At 40.7% G+C, this 20,273-nt stretch overlaps 1 protein-coding gene across 1 annotated transcript in view; it reads right to left on the bottom strand.

Moving 5' to 3' along the window:
- Positions 1-329: 329 nt before the first annotated feature.
- The window catches only part of LOC144682784 (centrosomal P4.1-associated protein-like), a 97,317-nt gene continuing 77,373 nt past the window's right edge, over positions 330-20,273 (bottom strand). Inside the window, 5 exon segments of the mRNA XM_078545486.1 lie at positions 330-735; positions 9,590-9,710; positions 11,049-11,133; positions 13,576-13,716; positions 18,256-18,318. Of these exon segments, the coding sequence (XP_078401612.1) occupies positions 534-735; positions 9,590-9,710; positions 11,049-11,133; positions 13,576-13,716; positions 18,256-18,318 (612 nt within the window). The 3' untranslated portion in view covers positions 330-533.

Below are 20,273 nucleotides of genomic sequence, written 5' to 3'. Positions count from 1 at the left end.
TATTCAACCCCAAACTTTTGCAGTCTCTGGCAAAGAATTATAAACTGACGAGCACGCAGCCAAGCACGATTCAGTAGTTGGAAGATGAGCTGGCACAGAATTATTGAGAGATGTGAATTCTTCAGCTATGTAGACTTTTAAAACACAAGCTTAATTGATTTATGCAGAAAAAAAGGCTTTTAGATCAAAAAAATTGGTTATATCATCACAGCAATGTCAACACGTTGATCCATACTATGTGCACTAAAGGAGAAGGTCCAAGTCATTTGGTTCAATTTATCAAATGCAATTCTAGCTTAATTTAAAGAATAATGATCATACACAGTGTATAACAGACTTCAATTTTATAAACATTTAAACTTGCATATCACAATTTCATCACAGACACTTTGATTATTTTTATCCTCCATTGTTTTAGTACGCCAAGTATTTACATATAGAAAACAAACAAAAAAAGATAATATACTAGATATGAAATATAGTTATATAATACAATGCTAGATTCTGTGATATACATTGGATTAAACCAATCTTCAGATACAATGGGGTTTATTGTCCATAATTACATTGCCTTCCTTGTCTTTGATTCTTACTCTTCCTGAGCTGTACTTTGTTTCTTGCTGACCATTTAGATACACCGTTTTCACAGTTCCATCGGGGTACTCGCGTTGTTTGTAGTTTGATGTGTGTATTTCTCTTTGTCCATTATTAAATTCAATTATCTTATTACCATCACTACATTGAAGGAAAGAACTTGAATTTACATAGCTTCTTTAACAACCTCGGGTCATCTCAAACTACTTATGTAGGATATATGGCACAGGCTATTCCGTCCAACCAGCCAATGTTAAGTGTTTATGCTCCACTAAAGCCTCCTTGCATCTTTTCTCACCTAAATCTATCATTGTAACCATTTTTGATTTCCTTCATATGCTTGTCTAGCTTCCACTTAAATGCATCTATACTATTTACTTTTAACCACTCTGTGATAGCACCTTCCACATTCTCGCCACTCTTTGGGTAAAGATATTTCTTCTGCATTCCCTATTTTATTTCTTGGTGACTATCTTGTATTGATGGCCTCTAGTTATGCTCTTCCCAACAAGTGGAAACATTCTCTCTGCGTCCACTTTATCAAAACCTTTCATAATTTTAATGGCCTCATCTAGGTTGCCCCGAACTTTCCTTTTTCAAGAGAGGAAATGCCCAACCTGTCAATGCTTTCCTTCAATCCCAACCTATCCACGTATTTCTGGGTCATCCTTGTAAATCTTCTCTGCACCCTCTCCAGTGCCTGATTTTATGGTATGGTGACCAGAACTGCACACAGTACTCACAAGTGTGGTTTAACCAAGGTCCAATACAGGTTTAGCATAACTTCCTTATTTTTCAATTCTAATAGGGCTTTAACCTCAGGGTAACTCCTGGATGATCAAGATTGTCATGTGCACTCATGGTCCATGATAGTGTGATATTCCAGAACACCAACTGAGAAAAAATATTATGACATGCTGATATCAACTGGAGTCCTCTCAACAATGGAGTGTTGAGAATTTCAAGTTTTTGGATCAATTTGGGCCACCCTTTAACACAGACTGATGAGAGCTTCAAGGAGTGTTACTGTTCGTCGCATGTTGAACAATTTTGCCTTGCTGAAACCACGAAGGCAAAAGGCCCAGAGGCACTCAAAAGTGATAAGCATGAGGAGTATTTTGGCAGCCAGGGAGAGAGAAACAGAGGCCAAGTTGGGAGAAAACAATCTGGGGAGGGAAACTTGAGGGGCAGTGTGGGTTGGAACATTAGATGCCAAAGAGGGAGAGGAGGCGGCCTGGGAGAGGCTGGACTGATGGTTTGGTGGGTGCTAAGGGAGGAATCAGAGTTCCAGGTTGGGATTGGAAGCTATGTTGTGAGGGAGATTGGAAACTAAATTCTTTAAATGTGGTGTTAAGAGTAGCAGTCATGCTCCCCTCGACTCTACATTCAGGTATGGAAATAGCAAAAACCTACCTTATTGGTAGCAGGTTGTTGTAATGTCTGGTTTTACTAGTACGGGCTAGGTCAAGGTAACCAGTATGGTAGAGGGGGCCTCAAACAGCTGTTTGGCCCCATTATTTGCATATGTCAAGAGACACTCGATAACGAAACACTTCTTTGTAGTCACTGATGTCATGGCGAGAAATATGGCAGTCAATTTGTAAAAATCTCATAAGCAAATAACCAAAATAACAACTTGTATATATAAAGCACCTTTAACATAATAATACGTCCCAAGGCACTTCACAGGAATGTTATAAAGCAAAATCTGACACCAAACCACATACGGCTATATTAGGGCAGATGGCCAAAGCTTGGTCAAAGGTAAGTTTTTAAGGAACGTCTTAAAGGAAGAAAAACCGGCAGAGAGATTTATGGAAGGAATTTCAGAGCTTAGGGCCATGACAGCTGAAGGTGGTGTCACCAATGGTGGGGCAATTAAAATCAGAGCTGTCTAAGAGGCCAGAATTAGATCAGAGCAGATATCTCAGAGGGTTGTGGGGATGAAATGTGGAGGGGTGAGGCCATGGAGGTACTTGAAAGTAAGATTTTGAATAATTAAAATGGAGATGTTGCTCAACCAGGAGCCCATGTACATCAGTGAGCACAGGGATGATTGGTGAACGCAACAAGGGCATGGACAGCAGAGCTTTGGAAGCGCTCAAGCTCATGAAGGATATAATGTGAGAGGCCAGCCAGGAAAGCATTGGAATATTGAAGTCTAGAGGTAGCTAAGGCATGAATGAGGTTTTCAATAGCAGATGAGCTGAACCAGGTGGAACTGGACGATGTACAGTGATGTGGTCACACCGCAGGTAAACAATGCACAGGCAGAAAGGGAATGGGTGACCACCAGACAGAGTAAAAGCATTAGGCAGGTGATACATGAGTTCCCTGGGTCCATCTCTCTCTTCAACAGATTTTCCGTTTGGATACTGCTGAGGTAGATGGTTCCTCAGGGGAATGCAACAAGAGTCAAGTCCGTGGCACCATGGCTCAGCTGCACAGAGCAGGGGGAAAAAAAAAGAGTGGGAGTGCAATAGTGACAGGGGATACTATTGTCAGGGGAACAGATAGGTGTTTCTGTGGCTGCAGACGTGACACCAGGATGGCATGTTGCTTCCCTGGTGCCAGAGTCAAGGATGTCACTGAGTGGCTGCAGGACATTCTGAAGGGGGAGGGTGAATAGTCAGAGGTTGTGGTCCATATCGGTACCAATGACATAGGTAAAAAGAGGGATGAGGACCTGAAAGCAGAACATAGGGAGTTAGGAAATAAATTAAAAAGCAGGACCTCAAAAGTAGTAATCTCAGGATTACTCCCAGTGCCATGTGCTAGCAAGATCAGGAATAGGAGAATAGACCAGATGAATGGTGTAGGAGTGAGGGATTTAGATTCCTGAGACATTGGGACCGATTCTGGGGAAGATGGGACGTGTACAAGCAGGACGGGTTGCTCCCCAGCAGGACCAGGATCAATATCCTCGTGGGTATTTCTAGTACTGTGGGGGAGGGTTTAAACTAGACTGGCAGGGGGATGGGAACCTGAGCAGGCAGACACAAGAGAGGGAAACAAAGATAGGAATGAAAGACAAAGTAGAAAGAAAAAGTGGAAGGCAGAGGAAACAGGGCTAGCAGCAAATAGGGCCATAGTACAAAGAAATGTGTAAAAATGTTTAAAAAAAAACAAGCCAAAAAGCACTATCTCAATGCACAGAGCATTCACAATAAGATTGAAGAATTAACAGCGCAAATAGATGTAAACGGGTACAATATGATCGTGATTACGGAGACATGGCTGCAGGGTGACCAAGGCAAGGAACTGAGCATCCAAGGGTACTTGATATTTAGGATGGACAGGCAAAAAGGAAAAGGGGGTGGCGTGGCATTGTTAGTTAACAATGAAACTAGTGCAATAGTAAGACAGGATATTAGCTTGGAAAATCTAGATGTAGAATCAGTTCGGGTGGAGCTAAGAAGCAACAAAGGGTGAAAAACATTAGTGACAGTTGTCTATAGGCCTCCAAACAGTAGTGATAAGGTAGGGGATGGCATTAAACAGGAAATTAGAGATGCATGTAACAAGGGTGCTACAGTAATCATGGGTGACTTTAATCTACATATAGACTGGACAAACCAAATTAGCAATAATACTGTGGCGAATGAATTCCTGGTGCGTGTATGAGATGGTTTTTTCGACCAGTATGTTGAGGAACCTTATCACTACTGTTTGGAGGCCTATAGACAACTGTCACTAATGTTTTTCACCCTTTGTTGCTTCTTAGCTCCACCCGGACTGATTCTACATCTAGATTTTCCAAGCTAATATCCTCTCTTACTATCGCACTAGTTTCATTGTTAACTAACAATGCCACACCACCTCCTTTTCCTTTTTGCCTGTCCATCCTAAATATCGAGTACCCTTGGATATTCAGTTCCTTGGAACAGACTATCCTAGATTTGGTATAGTGCAATGAGAAAGGTTTAATTAATAATCGTATTGTGCAGGGTCCTTTAGGGAACAATGACCATAACATGATAGAATTCTTCATTAGGACAGAAATTTAAGTAGTCCGATCTGAAACTAGGATTTTAAACCTAAACAAAGGAAACTACGAAGGTATGACACATGAGTTGGCTAAGATAGATTGGGGAACTTCATTAAAAGGCATGACGGTGGATAGACAATGGCTAATATTTAAGGAATAAATGTATGCATTGCAACAGTTACACATCCCTTTCTGGTGCAAAAACACAACAGGAAAAGCAGCCCAACCATGGCTAACAAAAGAAATTAAGGATAGTATTAGATCCAAAGAGGAGTCATATAAAGATGCTAGAATAAGTAGCAAGCCTGAGGATTGGGAGCAGTTTGGAATTCAGCAAAGGAGCACCAAGAGATTGATTAAGAGGAGAAAAACAGTTTATAAGAGTTGCTACTTGCAAGGAAGATAAAAGCAGACTATAAAAGCTACCATAAGTATGTAAATAGAAAACAGGGAAATAGCAGAGCAATTAAACAGCTACTTCTGTCTTCATGGAGGAAGGCACAAATAACTTCCCAGAAATACTAAGGAACCAAGGGCCTAGTGAGAAGGAGGAATTGAAGGAAATTATTATTACTAAAACAATAGTGCTGGAGAAATTAATGAAACTGAAGCTGATAAATTCCCAGGGCCTGATAATCTACATCCCAGGGTACTAAAGGAGGTGGTCATGGAAATAGTGGATGCGTTGGTTGTCATCTTCCAAAATTCTGTAGATTCTGGAACAGTCCCGGCCGATTGGAGGGTGGCAACTGTAACTCCATTATTTAAAAAAAGAGGGAAAGAGAAAACAGCAACTTACAGACCGGTTAGCCTAACCACAATAGTAGGGAAAATGCTAGAGTCCATTATAAAGGATTTGATAACAGGACACTTAGAAAATGTCAACAGGATTAGACAAAGTCAACATGGATCTATGAAAGGGAAATCATGTTTGACAAACCTACTGGGGATCTTTGAGGACATAACTAGCAGAATAGATAAGGGAGAACCGGTGGATGTGGTGTATTTGGATTTTCAGAAAGCTTTTGATAAAGTCCCACATAAGAAGTTATAGTGTGTAAAATTAAAGCACATGGGATTGGGGGTAATATATTGACATAAATTGAGAATTGGTTAGCAGACAGGAAAAAGAGTAGGAATAAATGGATCTTTTTTGGAGTGGCAGGCAGTGACTAGTGGGGTACCGCAGGGATCAGTGCTTGGGTCCCAGCTATTCACAATATATATCAATGATTTGGATGAGGGAACCAAATGTAATATTTCCAAGTTTGCTGACGATATGAAACTTGGTGAGAATGTGAGCGATGAGGAGGGTGTTAAGAGGCTTCAAGGCGACTTAGATAGGTTGAGTGAGTGGGCAAATACATGGCAGATGCAGTATAACATGGATAGTGAGAAGTTATCCACTTTAGGTAGGAGAAACAGAATGGCAGAGTATTATTTAAATAGTGATAGATTGGGAAATGTTGATGTATAAAGGGACCTGGGTGTCCTTGTATACCAATCACTGAAAACAAGAATGCAGGTGCAGCAAGCAGTTAAGAAGGTAAATGGTATTTTGGCCTTCATTGCGAGAGGACTTGAGTACAGGAGCAAGGATGTCTTACTGCAGCTGTACAGGGCTTTGGTGAGACCTCACCTGGAGTATTGTGTGCAGTTTTGGTTTCCTTACCCAAGAAAGGATATACTTGCCATAGAAGGAATACAGCGAAGGTTCACGAGACTGATTCCTGGGATGGCAGGATTGTCGTATGAGGAGAGATTGGGCTGACTGGACCTGTATTCATTGGAGTTAAGAAGAATGAGCGGAGATCTCATTGAAACATATAAAATTCTGACAGGGTTGGACAGACTGGATGCAGGGATGATATTTCCTCTGGTTGGGAGTCTAGAACAAGGAGTCACAGTCTCAGGATACAGGGTAGACCATTTAGCCCTGAGATAATGAGAAACTTCTTCACCCAGAGGGTGGTGATCCTATGGAATTCTCTGCCACAGAAGGCTGTGGAGGCCAAGTCACTGAATATATTTAAGAAGGAAGTAGATAGATTTCTGGACTCAAAAAGCATCAAGGGGTATGGGGAGAGCACAGGAGTACAGCATTGAGATAGAGGATCAGTCATGATCATACTGAATGGCAGAGCAGGTTTGAAGGGCTGAATGACCCACTCCTGCTCCTATTTTCTATGTTTCTATGTTATAGAAATAGAAACAGGGACTCTTAGGGCAGAATTTTACATCCCAATTGGGTGTAAAATAACGTGTGATGATGTCGTGCGAGCGTCCGGACGTCATTGCGCACTCGCACGATTTGTCGGTCGGCAGGCGCAAGCGAGAGTCGGCAGTGTGCCCGCCGACAATTAAGAGGCCCATTAAGGCCATTAATGTACTAATTGTGATGTTTTGCTGCCCGTCCAACATTACGGTTGGCGAGCGAGCGAATCGGCCAGGCGGCCTTTGAATTTTTGAAACCTCATCCACGGGCAGAATAATGTTTCCGATTTTAACTTTTTTAAAAATAAAAATGTTTTGACAGAATTTTCATATGTTCATGTGAGGGAGTCTGATGTATGGACATTTTTTCCTGCTTTTCCAAATCTTTTATTTTGTGCTTTAAAGTTCTTCAGCTCCCTGAGGCAGCTCTCTGCCTTCAGGGAGCTTTCATTTCACGCTCCCCCCATGCCTGTGCAGACTTCAGCGCTCGTTCTCCTTCCACCCCCACCCCAGCTGTGCTGAGCCTTTCAGCGCGCGTTTCATGCTGGCTGGCCAGCCAGCGTGAAATCGCGGTCAGGGGCCAATGGTGGGCAGCAGGCCCACCCACCGCGCCTGCCCAACGACCTCAAAATCCTGCCCTTAGGTGATGATGCAAGTATGTGTTCAGAAGCTCATATCAGGATCAAATATGACACCAAGATTGCAGACAGTCCGGTTCAGCCCCAAACAGCTGCCAGGGAGAGGAATGGAATCAGTAGTTAGGGAACGGCGTTTGTGGTGGGGACCAAAGACAATGACTTTAGTGAACCCAATATTTAATTGGCAGAAGTTTCTGCTCATCCAGTACTAGATGTTGGATAAGGAGTCTGATGATTTAGCGACTGTGGAGGTGGCAAAACAGATGGGACTAAGGTAGAGCTGGGTGTAGTCAGTGATAATGTGAAAACTAATGCTTTGTTTTTAGATAATGTTGCCAGGGGGCAGCTTGTAGATAAGAATTAGGAACCAGGCCCATCATAGATCCCAAGGGACCAGGGCAATGGTAAAGGAACAGGAAGACAAATCATTGCAAGTGATATCTGGCAACAATTAGATAAGATTGAACCAGTTTCCCCAGCTGGATAACCAAGGAGAGGAGTTGGAGGAAGATGATGTGATCAATGCTGTCAAAAGCTTCAGAAAGGTTAAGAAGGATGAGGAGGGATAGTTTACCTTTGTCATAGCCACATGGGATGTGATTTGTGACCTGGTTAAGAGCTGCTTTGGTACAGTGGCCGGAGTAGAAACCAGATAGGAGAGGATAAAACGTGGAGTTCCTGGAAAGAAGGGCATGAATTTTGGAGGCAACATATTCAACGACTTGCAAGGACAGGGAGGTTGGAGATGGGGCAGTAGTTTGATGAGACTCCTTTGTGGAGATGGATGGCAGATTTAAAGAAGAAAAGGTAGTTCCTGAGGAGACAGAACCGTTAGAAATATCAGCTAACAGAGGGACCAGGAAGAGCAGTTGGGTGGTCAGCAGTTTAATGGGAATAGGGTTGAGGGAGGAAGTGGTGGGTCTCGTGGACAAGATGAGCTCAGAAATGGCATGGGAAGAGGTAGCAGATAAATTACAGAAAGATGGAAGTTTGGTGACACGGAGGAAGTTCCGCTCGGCAGGGTAGTGGAAGGGAGGGAAATGGCAAAGACAACTGATTGAATGGTCTCCATCTTAGTGATAAGGTGAGCTCCTCACACTATTGTTGGAGGTGGAGGTGGAGGAGAAAGGGGAGAGGGGTTAAGACAAGGAGAGGGGTTGCAGTAGAAAAAATAATCGGAGGTTATCTGTGCATTCTAGGATTATCCTGGAATAGTGAGCAGTTTCAGCAGATGACAGCAGGAAGCAATAGTACTTTGTGTCCAGCCAAATGCGGCAGTGAATGGCTAAGCCAGCTGTCTGCCATATCTGTTCAAGTCTATGTCCCTTGGACTTAAGGGAGTGGAGATGAGTACTGTACTGGAGGAGCAACCAGGGTGAGAAAGAGTAATGGTTTTGTTGGGGACTAGGGTATCAAAGGTAGAGATGATGGTGTGGTTAAGTAAATTAGTAGATGCAGAAATGTTGTGGCGAATGGAAGGCCAAAGCCTAGACAGCTGGGAGTTTGAAAATGCAAATAATCTCTTTGTGATATTAGTTGAGAGAAATATTGACCAGGATATAGGAAGAACGTTTCTGCTCTTTAAATAGTACTAAAGAGCAAACAGAGTTCTGATATAATGTCTGATCCAAAGACAACACCTCTGACAGAACTCAGAATGCTGGAGTGGAGCTTGAACTCACAACCTTCTGACTCAGGTGAGAATGCCACCACTCAGCTAAGGCTGAGCAAAGAATGAGGTGCTCAGTAAAATGCAATATTATTTTCTAGAATTCTAATCCTTTGAAGCGGGAAGGTAATCTTTTTGTATTCATACTGCCAAGTAGAAACCAGAACGGTGAGGAGTTAAATTCTTACTAGATTACATACTTGCCCTGGTGTTGCTGAGAACAAAACGATTGCAATTTTAACCTGTTCAACTGAGCAGACAGCAAGGTCAATGACCTAAAACTGGCAGAAAGGGAAATATAGTTTTAAGCTTTTATTATGGGGTCAGGAGGAACAGGAGTGTTTCTCCAGGTGCCAAAAGGAATTTTAGGGAGATCTGACACAATCTAAAAGAATGACCATACAGGCTCAAGGTACTGAATAGCACTATGGTATAAAATTTGTTTAGCTCACATTGCTGACTAAATTATCTTTGGTAGTTACTTACGGTTGCACGCGTATTATTGTGCCATCTGGAAACACGCTCTCTTCATGACCATCTGTGAACAAGTATTTAATGGTCTGGTCTGGAAAAGTGATTTCCTTTCTACCATCTGGGTAATGTTTCTCTGGATTTAATAATATACTTAAATCAGTTATTTGCATAAAACTATTTACAATCCCATCTAGTCCACTGTAATATTTAATGATGAAAATAAAATGATACTTCACATCTGAAATGAAATTTGCTACAGGAACTCCCAATTCTTCTGCTCCTTCACATTTCACTGGCATTCCATAAGCCACTCTACTCTCTTTTGCATTATCCAAGCAAGTTGCCCTATCCTCATTACATTCAATAATTTGCCTCTGATCGGTAATGCACTTTCCAGCTGCTCAATTTTGTGTCTCCTACTTTTCCATGGCACTCTGTTGCTACTGAACTAGTGATCACAACCAGAACATTAAAACCCTGCAATATATATATATAAAGCATTACCACTTTAAAAGCTTTCATAATATGTAACGCTAGTCTGTGAATCTGAAAATTAAATTACGAACTGAAAGCAAATCAATATAAAAAAAAATACATTCAGAAGTGCACTAGAGCACCAAATAAAAGAGGTTGTTTGCAGCTACTGGGTTACCAATATTAGTAATAACTGCAGAAATGGTGAATAAAGGTCAACAACTTTCTTACAAGTAGTAAGAATGCGGACTCATCCTTGGGCTGCTCACTGAAAAAAATCAGTGGGGCGGAACACTCCCCCTCTCAGAAGCACATGGTGCAATGCACAGGAAGATCAGGGAATGTGTCCTGCCCTCAAAAAGATTGTTTAAATTATCTTCAACTAACAGCTGAAGAGGAAATGTTCAATTTTAAGACACTGAAAATACATGCTTTTCATGCATTTAAAATGTAGTGGAGATATTAAATATTGTGAGCAGGAGGACACAGATTTGCATCTAGTTTTCTCACACATTGAGGTAGATTTTCTAATTGACCTTGAGTGTTCAGGCTGAAGGATAAGTTTAAGTGGCTGCTAAAATGGCAGCAATATTGGTGATTTTTACAAAGAATACTGACTTTTAATGTACATATTCAGCCTTTGCAAAGTCTGTTTTCGATAAGACAAATGGCTGGCATGATAAATGTGGCTGCAGGAAACCAAATGGCTGGTAAAGTATTAAGGATGGGAACAGGAGGCCCTAAAAGAGAAACAAATTATTTATACTGGATTTACTGCATAAGTGTTTTAATTTACTGGTACAAATAACATTGGTCAATTACGTACAATACAATTTTGTGAAATCATAGAAGTCCACTAGGATCCAAATATTGCCACTATACTTTCCACTTTAAAAAAAAACCATGCTTAGTGGCAGACTTCCATTGGAGTATGCCTTGACAATGAATTTTAAAAGGCATAAACATTGGAAGCTCAAAAGATTAAAACTCTCCATACCCATCTGATTACTTGGGAATTGCAAAACCTCTAGACCATCAGGATAGGTCGTGTGTGTTGTCTGTGCATCTGCATAATAATATATCTATTGAAACAAAGAACATTTTCATATTAAAGACAATAAAGAGCACAAACTTAAGAGAATCACAAAAATCAAATGGAAGGCTGAAAAACATTTCTTCAGGGAACAATTAGAATGTGGAACTCTGTCACAAGCTGTTGTTGAAATTGAGTTCATAATTTTGTTATAAGTAATTACCAGAAAAATATAAATATTAAAGGTTATGGGGAGAAAGAACAAGAGAATGAAATAAGACCTGATAGATTGTGGACAAAATCACTAGTGCAGAATTGGTGGACTGAATCACTATTTTGTGTTGTAACATTCTCAAATTTTAATGGAGCCTCTCTATATTAAAGTTTTCTCAGAATATTCAGTTCATTGAGGTAACTACATTAGGAGATGCTGGTCATTTACACAGATATTTATACAGTTGAGTGTCATGGCATCATACTCAAATTGGCAATTTCACTACATTTAAAATTAAAAAGAGAAAAGGGTAAAAGCAATATTTCAAGCAAACTTAATTGAAGAAAATTGAAAGCCATCCCTTGAAAGAAGTAAATTTGGAAAAATCAGGTGTAAATTCCAGAAGATTAAAATCAAGGTCTAAATTATTCTATTTTGGGACTATTAATCATAGCCAAAGATGTACAAAATCAAAATATTACAGATGTTGGGAATCTGAAATAAAAACAGAAAATTATGGAAGTTCTTAGCAGGTCACGTTGCATCTGTGGTGAGTGAACAGAATTAACATTTCAGGTCAATGACCTTTCGTCAGAACAGTTTTGACCTGCTAAGTATTTCCATCAGTCTTTTTGATTTTATAACTAAAGATTTGGTTGCATTCAGAGATTGTGGCAAGATATTTACAATGTATTATAAGGATACTAATGCAAAACATAAGAGCTTTAATATTCTGATATAGCTACGGTAAGATGATTTTTTTCATTCATGGGATGTCCATTGCTGGCAAGGACAGAGTTTATTGTCCATCCTTAATTGCCCTTGAGATGTTAGTGAGTTACTGCCTTGGACTGCTGCAGTACTGTACTTGAGGTGTAGATACACCCATAGTGGGAGGGATTTCCAGGATTTTGACCAAGTGACAGTAAAGGAACAGCAATATACTTCCAAGTCAGGATAGAGTGTGACTTGGAAGGGAACTTGCAGGTGATGTTCCATGCATCTGCTTTCCTTGTTCTTCTAAGTGGTACAGGTTAGGGTTTTAGAAGACGCTCTTGAAGAAGCCATGGCGAGCTGCAGCAGCACATCTTGTAGATGGTACACAATGCTGACACTGTACTGGTGGGTAGAGGGAGAGAGGTGGTGCATGGAATGCCAATTAAGTGGGTTGCTTTGCCCTGGATGGTATTCAGCTTCTTGAGTGTTGTTGGAGCTTCACCCATCCAGGCAAGTGTTTGGGCAGGGGGGGAGGAGGATGCATTTATTCCATCACAATTCTGACATAACTTGTGTCTTTCAGGCTTTGGAGAGTCAGGAGGTGGGTTACTTGCCACAAAATTCCCAGCCTTCAACCTGCCCTTGTAGCCACAGTATGTGTGTGATTGGTCCAGTTAAGTTTCCGGTCGGTTGATGATGGGGGAGTCAGTATCACTGTTCTTGCTACATGCAGGCAGAGACTACTTTATTATCCAATCAGTTACAAATGGGACTGGACACAGTGAGCGAACATCCCCACTTCCGATCTCATCATGGGGGGAGGTCATTGTTGAACTGGTTGAAAATGACTGGGTCTCAGACGCTGCCCTGAGGAATTTCTACAGCAATGTCCTAGGGCTGAGATGATTGACCTGCAACAACCACAACCATCTTTCCTTTGCGTTAGCTATCATTCCAGTTTTTCCCTCGATTCCTACTAACTTCAATTTTACTAGAACACCTTGATGCCACGTTCAGTCAAATGCCACCTTGATATCAAAAGGCAGTCACTCTCAACTCAACGCTGGAATTAAGCTCTTTTGTCCATGTTTGGACCAAGGCTGTAATGTGTTTCAGAGACTAGTGAACATCAGTGAGCTCATAACTGCTGAGTAAATGCTGCTCAATGGCACTCTAAACAACACTTTCCATCATTTTGCTGCTGATTGCAAATAGATTGATAGGATGGTAATTAGTCAGATTGGATTTGTCTTGCTTTTTGTGGACAGGACATGGGCTGCATATTGGTATGATAGTTGCAGTGCTTTTTATTTGTAACATTGACTACTTCCAAAGCAAATGAGGTTTGAGTTCATACCCACAGGGTGAGTTTTCTCATGCATTAGAGTTTGAATTTTGTATCATCTCTTCAATGCTGTACAGTGTATATATGTAATTTTTAAAAAAACTTTTCTGGCATGTCTTTATCTCATCAGCAGAATATGGAACAATTACATGCAAGCTTATGTTTATTTCAAGTCAATATAAAGAAAAAAAACCTCAAAGTGGTTCATTGCTTACCACTGTTTGGTCAGACATTATCTGTTTTACATCCCCATTGAAGAATGTCACTTTAACAGTTTTCCCATCAGCACTAATTTCTTTTCGGGTACTATTACAGAAAATAATTATGTGACGTCCACTTCTCAATACCTGCTCAACCTACAAAAGAAATTTAGAACAGATTTGGTAGAAGGCTCAGGAAATAACAAATTTTCATGTGCACGGGTTAATAAAGCGTTTAAATAAAGTTAATAAAATACTTTGGCATTTTTTTCTAAACCTATAGTATGTCTCGAGCTTAAATTTATGATTTAGATGCCAAAACCTTGTAAATTTTAAAAAGATCTCCAAGTTCCTCATAAGCCTGTTGCCCTATTTAAGTGATAAGAGAATGTGTGTAATCATTAAATCAAAGCCCCCATGTTTTCACAGAATTCCACTGTTAGATATTGCACAAGAGAGGACTTGTTGTTGGTAACCCTATTAACCTGGTTTCAGACTATCCAAAATGTGCCAAAACTAAGAATATGGACAAAATTTGAAAGTAGACACTCTGTTGGGCTTCGGACCAGTGGAGTGCTAGTACAAAAGTTAGTTCATCAGATTCACCATGCAGTTAGTTTCAGATCTCAACAAAACGTCCTGATAACCAATAGGCAAGATGCCCCTCCAGAGAAGGAGAGAAATTTGAGAATGCAATTAACTGACCAGTTCCTGCTTATAGACCCATCACACAGATACATATATATATATATAAAAGCAAAAAACTGCGGATGCTGGAAATCCAAAACAAAAATAAAAATACCTGGAAAAACTCAGCAGGTCTGGCAGCATCTGTGAAGAGGAACACAGTTAACGTTTCGAGTCCTGTTCTGTTGAAGAGTCATATGGACTCGAAACGTTAACTGTGTTCCTCTCCGCAGATGCTGCCAGACCTGCTGAGTTATTCCAGGTATTTTTATTTCTTTTCTTTTTTTTTGACACCAATACATATGCCTGAAACCACATTTAGCTCAATAAGACCTTAACCTAGGATGGGGAGCAGAATTAGAAGGGTAAACCCATGATGGTATCCAGCATGGAAATCTACTAGGATTTCCCCAGCACTGTAACACTAAACAATGTTATACTCTTGATGCAGTGCTATTTTTCACTAACCAGTCTTTAGTCTGAATGAATGTGTCTGCTCATCAGAAAACAGATGCAAAATCTAAGGAATGGAATACTGTACTATTTTGGTACCAGTGCTGATATCAAACATTACCAAGTATAATAAAGACAAGCTACAAATCAAAGCTCCCACTACATGACATTAACAATGCATTTTGAATGTCAGCTCAGAAGAGCATGAATGTGAATTTTTTCTTCCATCCATCCATTAGTAACCATAGTCCACGAGGGACCATAGGCATCTCTCTGTTCACAACAATTCTGTGTGCCGCTGTCATTCCTCCCTCTGCCCATACATCCATCTGACCTGACCTGTTCTACCCTGAGGTTTCACCTTCTAGTGTCACCAACACCAGACTCTCACTCTGCCTTTTTCAGTGGTTGTTTTCTCAATTTCCTCAACTTCACTTAAGCTAAAAGCCCATGAGATACCAGGACTCCAATTTTCCTGCAGACAAATTGATAGGTTCTTTGCTCTGTCCGGATGATTCTAAGGGCCCATCATCACAGCCACATATCAAAAGCTGTAATCTGCTTCTCATCAGCCTTATGAGAGTCTGGCTTTCGCCCATGCAAAATCTCTGGCATGAAGCATTGCTTGTAAGTTGCTTTTTCAAGTGCAGGTCTATGGTGAAAGTCCTGTATAATTCATTCAGCAATTCAAGAAATTTTCCTTACAGGTTGTCTATATGGGGTTGCCAGTTTAGTGTCCATTCATGTTGAATTATGGACAGCTATGGGATGTGTATGTGCACCCACTAGAACACCGGTCCCCAAACTATGGGTCGAGATGCCAATTGGGACCGCAAAAATAGCAAATAGGGTCACAAACTCCTCCACCTCAGAGACTATGCTCTGCATTAGTACCAAGGCCCAGGTGACGCTCAGCCCTGCCCATCTATCGGTCTCTCTTTCCCAGGCCCTGGACTCCTGCCAGTGGCCACCCACTGAGTCTCGAAGCCCAGCCCTGACCATGAACCCAGCGGCGATGCCTCCGCTGCTGAGCTACTACCTCTGTCTTGAGCCTAATGCTGTCACCCTGGAGCTGAGTAACGATCTGGGCTCCAACATCAGTCACCTCAAAACCCTCAACCAATGCTTCTGCTGCTTCCTGGCTAAGATCCAGCGGGAGTACATAAAATATATTTTTACAACGTATTTTAGAAACACCTTCATATTTATATGATGTATTATATATTGATCCATAATATACAAAATTTAATAATTACATACTGAATGTGCTGTTTTATGTTACTATGCTGCTTTATTGCTACTTGTTTTTGTTGGTTACATTAATTTTCAAGTGTTAAAATGGGACCATGTTGGAAAATAGTTTGAGAAGTGCTGCACAAGAAAAAAGAAACGTGGAAGACAGTGGTGTAGTGGTAATGTCACTGGACTAGTAATCCAGAAGCCCAGGCTAATGGTCTGGGGACATGGATTCAAATCCTGTTGTGGCAGGTTGCTATGACCCCTGGACCACCCTGATCCCAGGGTGGAACCCAGCTTAATAGATCCTAACTTTAAATTTGTTTGTTTAGATACGTGGAGAGTGGATACTGAATAGAGTCACCGGAGTCAGCTAATGAACTTTTAACAAAAGGATAAACATTTATTAAAAAAGAAAGGATGAACTATATTAAAATGCTCCTTCACCCACAACTATACCTTTACAGATATATACAGATTTGTAAAGTTAACACAAGTTACAAAAGCTATCTTATACTCTAATATCCACAGTAAGTACACAGTCCATGTAAATTTATGGCACCCTGTGGTCAGACACACCACACTCTGAAACCAAGTGACAGATGCCACCTGAACCAGATGCTATGGATCTCTACTCAACTCCTCCACTCCTCCAGATGCTTGTCATACTGTGAGCCAATCAGTCTCACTGAACTCCGTCTTTCACATGAGGGTTTCCAATCTCCACTCTCCAAGACCTCGCCTTGGAATCTTCTCCCAAACCAATGTTTTCTCTCAGACGCCTTCCGCAAGGGCGCACCTCCAGGGTTTTGAACTCTCCTTCTGATGTTCCTCTTCCCTGGGTCACCACATGCATTCAAGCTGTCTTCCATGCACTCTCTCTCACTAACTCAGTTGTCAACAGTATACACTGCTTCACATGCCCATAGCAAAGAGTTACAGACCTTCAGTTTTCTCTAAAAGCAAAGAACTGCGGATGCTGGAAATCTAAAACAAAAACAAAAGCAGAAATACCTGGAAAAACTCATCAGGTCTGGCAGCATCGGTGGAGAAGAGCAGTTCTGTTGAAGGGTCATGAGGTCGTGAAACGTCAACTGTGCTCTTCTCCACCGATGCTGCCAGACCTGCTGAGTTTTTCCAGGTATTTCTGTTTTTGTTTTTGTTTTGTCTCTTTGGGCCTTCTTGCTTCTTGCAAGCTGTTCTCACTTTAAATCTGCTTTCTGCAGCTTTTGTCTCTTTAAATCTGAAGCTTGGAGCCTTTCTCTCTGCCCCTCACTCTTAACTTAGGACCCCCTGGAAAATCCCCTGGATTTTTGGCGTTTTTCTTTAGCTTGGGACTTGCTATCTGTCCCCTTTCTCCAGTCTCTCTCTGGCAGCTACTTTCAACCAACTTTAGCTGGGAGCTGGCTATCTGCCCCTTCTAGGCTGCTTCTCTGGCAGCTACCTTCAAAATCAGCTCAGCTCCAACAGATTCTAAAACTGCTGTTTCTAGCTTTTCTGTGTGTGTAGGTGGGAGGGACCTGCTTCTCTAGACCCTTATAGCGAGGCAACAGCCCAATTCTTCCACCCTTGTTTGTTTACCTTAGCTGCCACAGTCATAAAAGCCTCATTAGAAAAGCAAGCACCTTTTAAAAGTGAAACTAAAACTTAATTTAACATTTTCTTGTCACGCAGATATAGAAATACAAATCAAACTTAAAACATTAAAGCTAAACCTCATTCCTAACACTCATAAATACAAATACTTACTTAAATTATCTCTATTTCCTAACAAGATGGTGGAATTTGAATTCAGTTAATAAACCTGGAATATAAAGCTAGGCTCAGTGATGGTGACCATGAAACTATCATCAATTGTCATAAAAACCCATCTGGTTCACTAATATCCTTTAGGGAAGGAAATCTGCCACCTTACCTAGTCTGGCCTACATGTGGCTCCAGACCCACAGCAATGTGGTTGACTCTTAACTGCCCTCTGAAATGGCCTACCAAGCCACTCAGTTCAAGGGCAATTCAGGATACTGGCCTTGCCAGTGAGGCCCACATCCCTAGAAAGAATAAGTTAAAAAAAAAGCCAAGATTGCCAAAACGTAATCTTGTACAGGAGGCATTCGCTGCATTGATTTAAGCTGTATTAAGTGAAGCTCCCACAGATGAAAGGGTGGTATGTTAAAAGCTTGTTTCAGCCATTCATTACTTTTAATACATGATCTTGCTAGACAAGGAGAAACAGTAACAATGATGAAAAATACCTAAAATTATAAATTTACTACAAGAAGTCATCAATATTCTGTAAATACAAAATAGGTGATTTCTTACCTTTCCATCTGGATACGTAATCACTTCTTGAATTTCATCCTCAGTCTCATTAGACTCAAGACTCTGTTTCAGAGAAAGAACCAATTGTTTACATCAACTTGTAGTCTTAGATAAAATTCAAGATGCTTTGTGGGTTCTGAAACTAAACATAATTCCTGAGTAAATGTCTTACGCGTTTACCTTTACTAAATTTTCTGATTAACTGTTTTAACAGACTTATATTTTATAACACACGGTTTCAAATATAAAAGGTCACAAATACAAGTTGATCTCCCATGGCATGTCACAGAACAGTCAAGATCAAATGTTATCTTCAGGTTAGGAGTTGTCCAAAGGTGAAGGTTAATTAAACCAGGCCATTTTTGAACTCAGTCAGCAATTTTCCTCATTAAGCTTAACTGCAATTTTTGGGAAGTGCCTGTTGTAAAATTACAAAAGCTTTACTTACAATCCCTTCCTAAAGTCAGACATGCTAAGAGTCCAATTCTATACAACCACCCATAGTTTCCTACCTAACCTCCACACTTTTTACCATTTGCTTCTTTCCTCACTTCTTAATGTTGCCCGATCCAAGCACCTATTCCATTCAACTTTAATCCCCCTACTATCAAAATGCTTTCCAAATGTCACCCTACAAACTTGAAAATCATGCATTGAGGTGTTCAGTCAGCACCTGTGGAGAAAACATTCAAATTCAGATTGCAGGTGCAGACAGGGATTTGGAAAAAGCTACCCACATCCTCCAGTACAACCCAGATTGCTCCTCGTTCAGCAGCCATAAATAGAAAATTATGTCTTCCTAATGACACCACTTATGCCAAATAAAAAGCAAGCAATTGCACAAAAGAACAGTGAGAAGGAAGAAGGATAACAGACAAGGCAACTAAAAAAAGATGAGGAAAAGATAACTGCCACCTGCAGTAGCATTTGGATCTCCCCTGCCTAGAGGTCCACAGCTGAAAATGCTGTCCTTTTCATCACACCTAACTAACACCTAAAGGACAAGAGATAAGCAGAAGAGGACAAGAGAACAATATGACAGGGAGGACAAAGACAGAAAAGTTAATAAACAGGGAACAGAGAAAAGCAGCAAGACAAAGATGACACCAGTGTAATGACTTATCATGAGCATAAGAGATCAAGTAATTATATATTCAAGGTCTTGCTTATGACACAAACTTCCTGCATCAAACTTACTACATGCAACATTTTGTTGATAACATCCTTATTATAAATAGCGTATCCAAAAGTTCATTGATTTTATTTGCAAGCCAGGCAGTATCTGTGGAGCGAGGAGGGCAAGGTTAAAAGTTTGAGGTCATTGAACTTTCATTAGAACCAGATAAAGGTCATTGATGGAAAATGATAACCTTACCGTCCTCTCTTTACTGATGCCATTGGACCTACTGAGTACTTCCAGCATTCTCTGTATGTTTGTATTTTTTAAAAAGTATGCTTTTCTTCCCTCCCCTCCTGCATGCACTGACAAGTTTGCTGGGGCATACTTCCCTAAGTGCTAGCTGTCTTCCAGTACCTTGTTCAAGTGGTCAGTATTTACACATCAGTCTTGTTACTGAATTTATGGGGCTATTGAACCGCAGGAAGGGGTAGAAATCACAGCCTGATCTTGTCCAGTTGATGCTCACAGACACAATTATCTTTGGTTAATTATTAGGAGTAAGAACTCTGGCATGATCTTCCCCTCCCTAACCTGGGGCACCCAGGCCAATTACAATGCTCCTCCAACTGCCCAGCTCAGACTGGCCAACTCAGGACAAACTCAAGATTGAACCAGGGACCTTTCTGGTCCTGATAGGTCAAGTTACTCATTACATAAATTCACTGAGCCTTTTGGGTTGCCCAACGATAAAATACAAAATCACACAGTAAATTGTTTTTCTTTCAAAAGTATTACATCTCCACAATCCAAAAATTACTGTATTTGCAATTCACTGCTTTAAACTTCTAAATTTGATATGTATCTAATTTTTGTCCATTGATATACATATTCATCATGG

This window comes from Cetorhinus maximus, chromosome 7 (genome assembly GCF_964194155.1).
Source record: "Cetorhinus maximus chromosome 7, sCetMax3.hap1.1, whole genome shotgun sequence".
NCBI lineage: Eukaryota > Metazoa > Chordata > Chondrichthyes > Lamniformes > Cetorhinidae > Cetorhinus > Cetorhinus maximus.
This window is presented reverse-complemented; position numbering and strand designations above follow the sequence as displayed.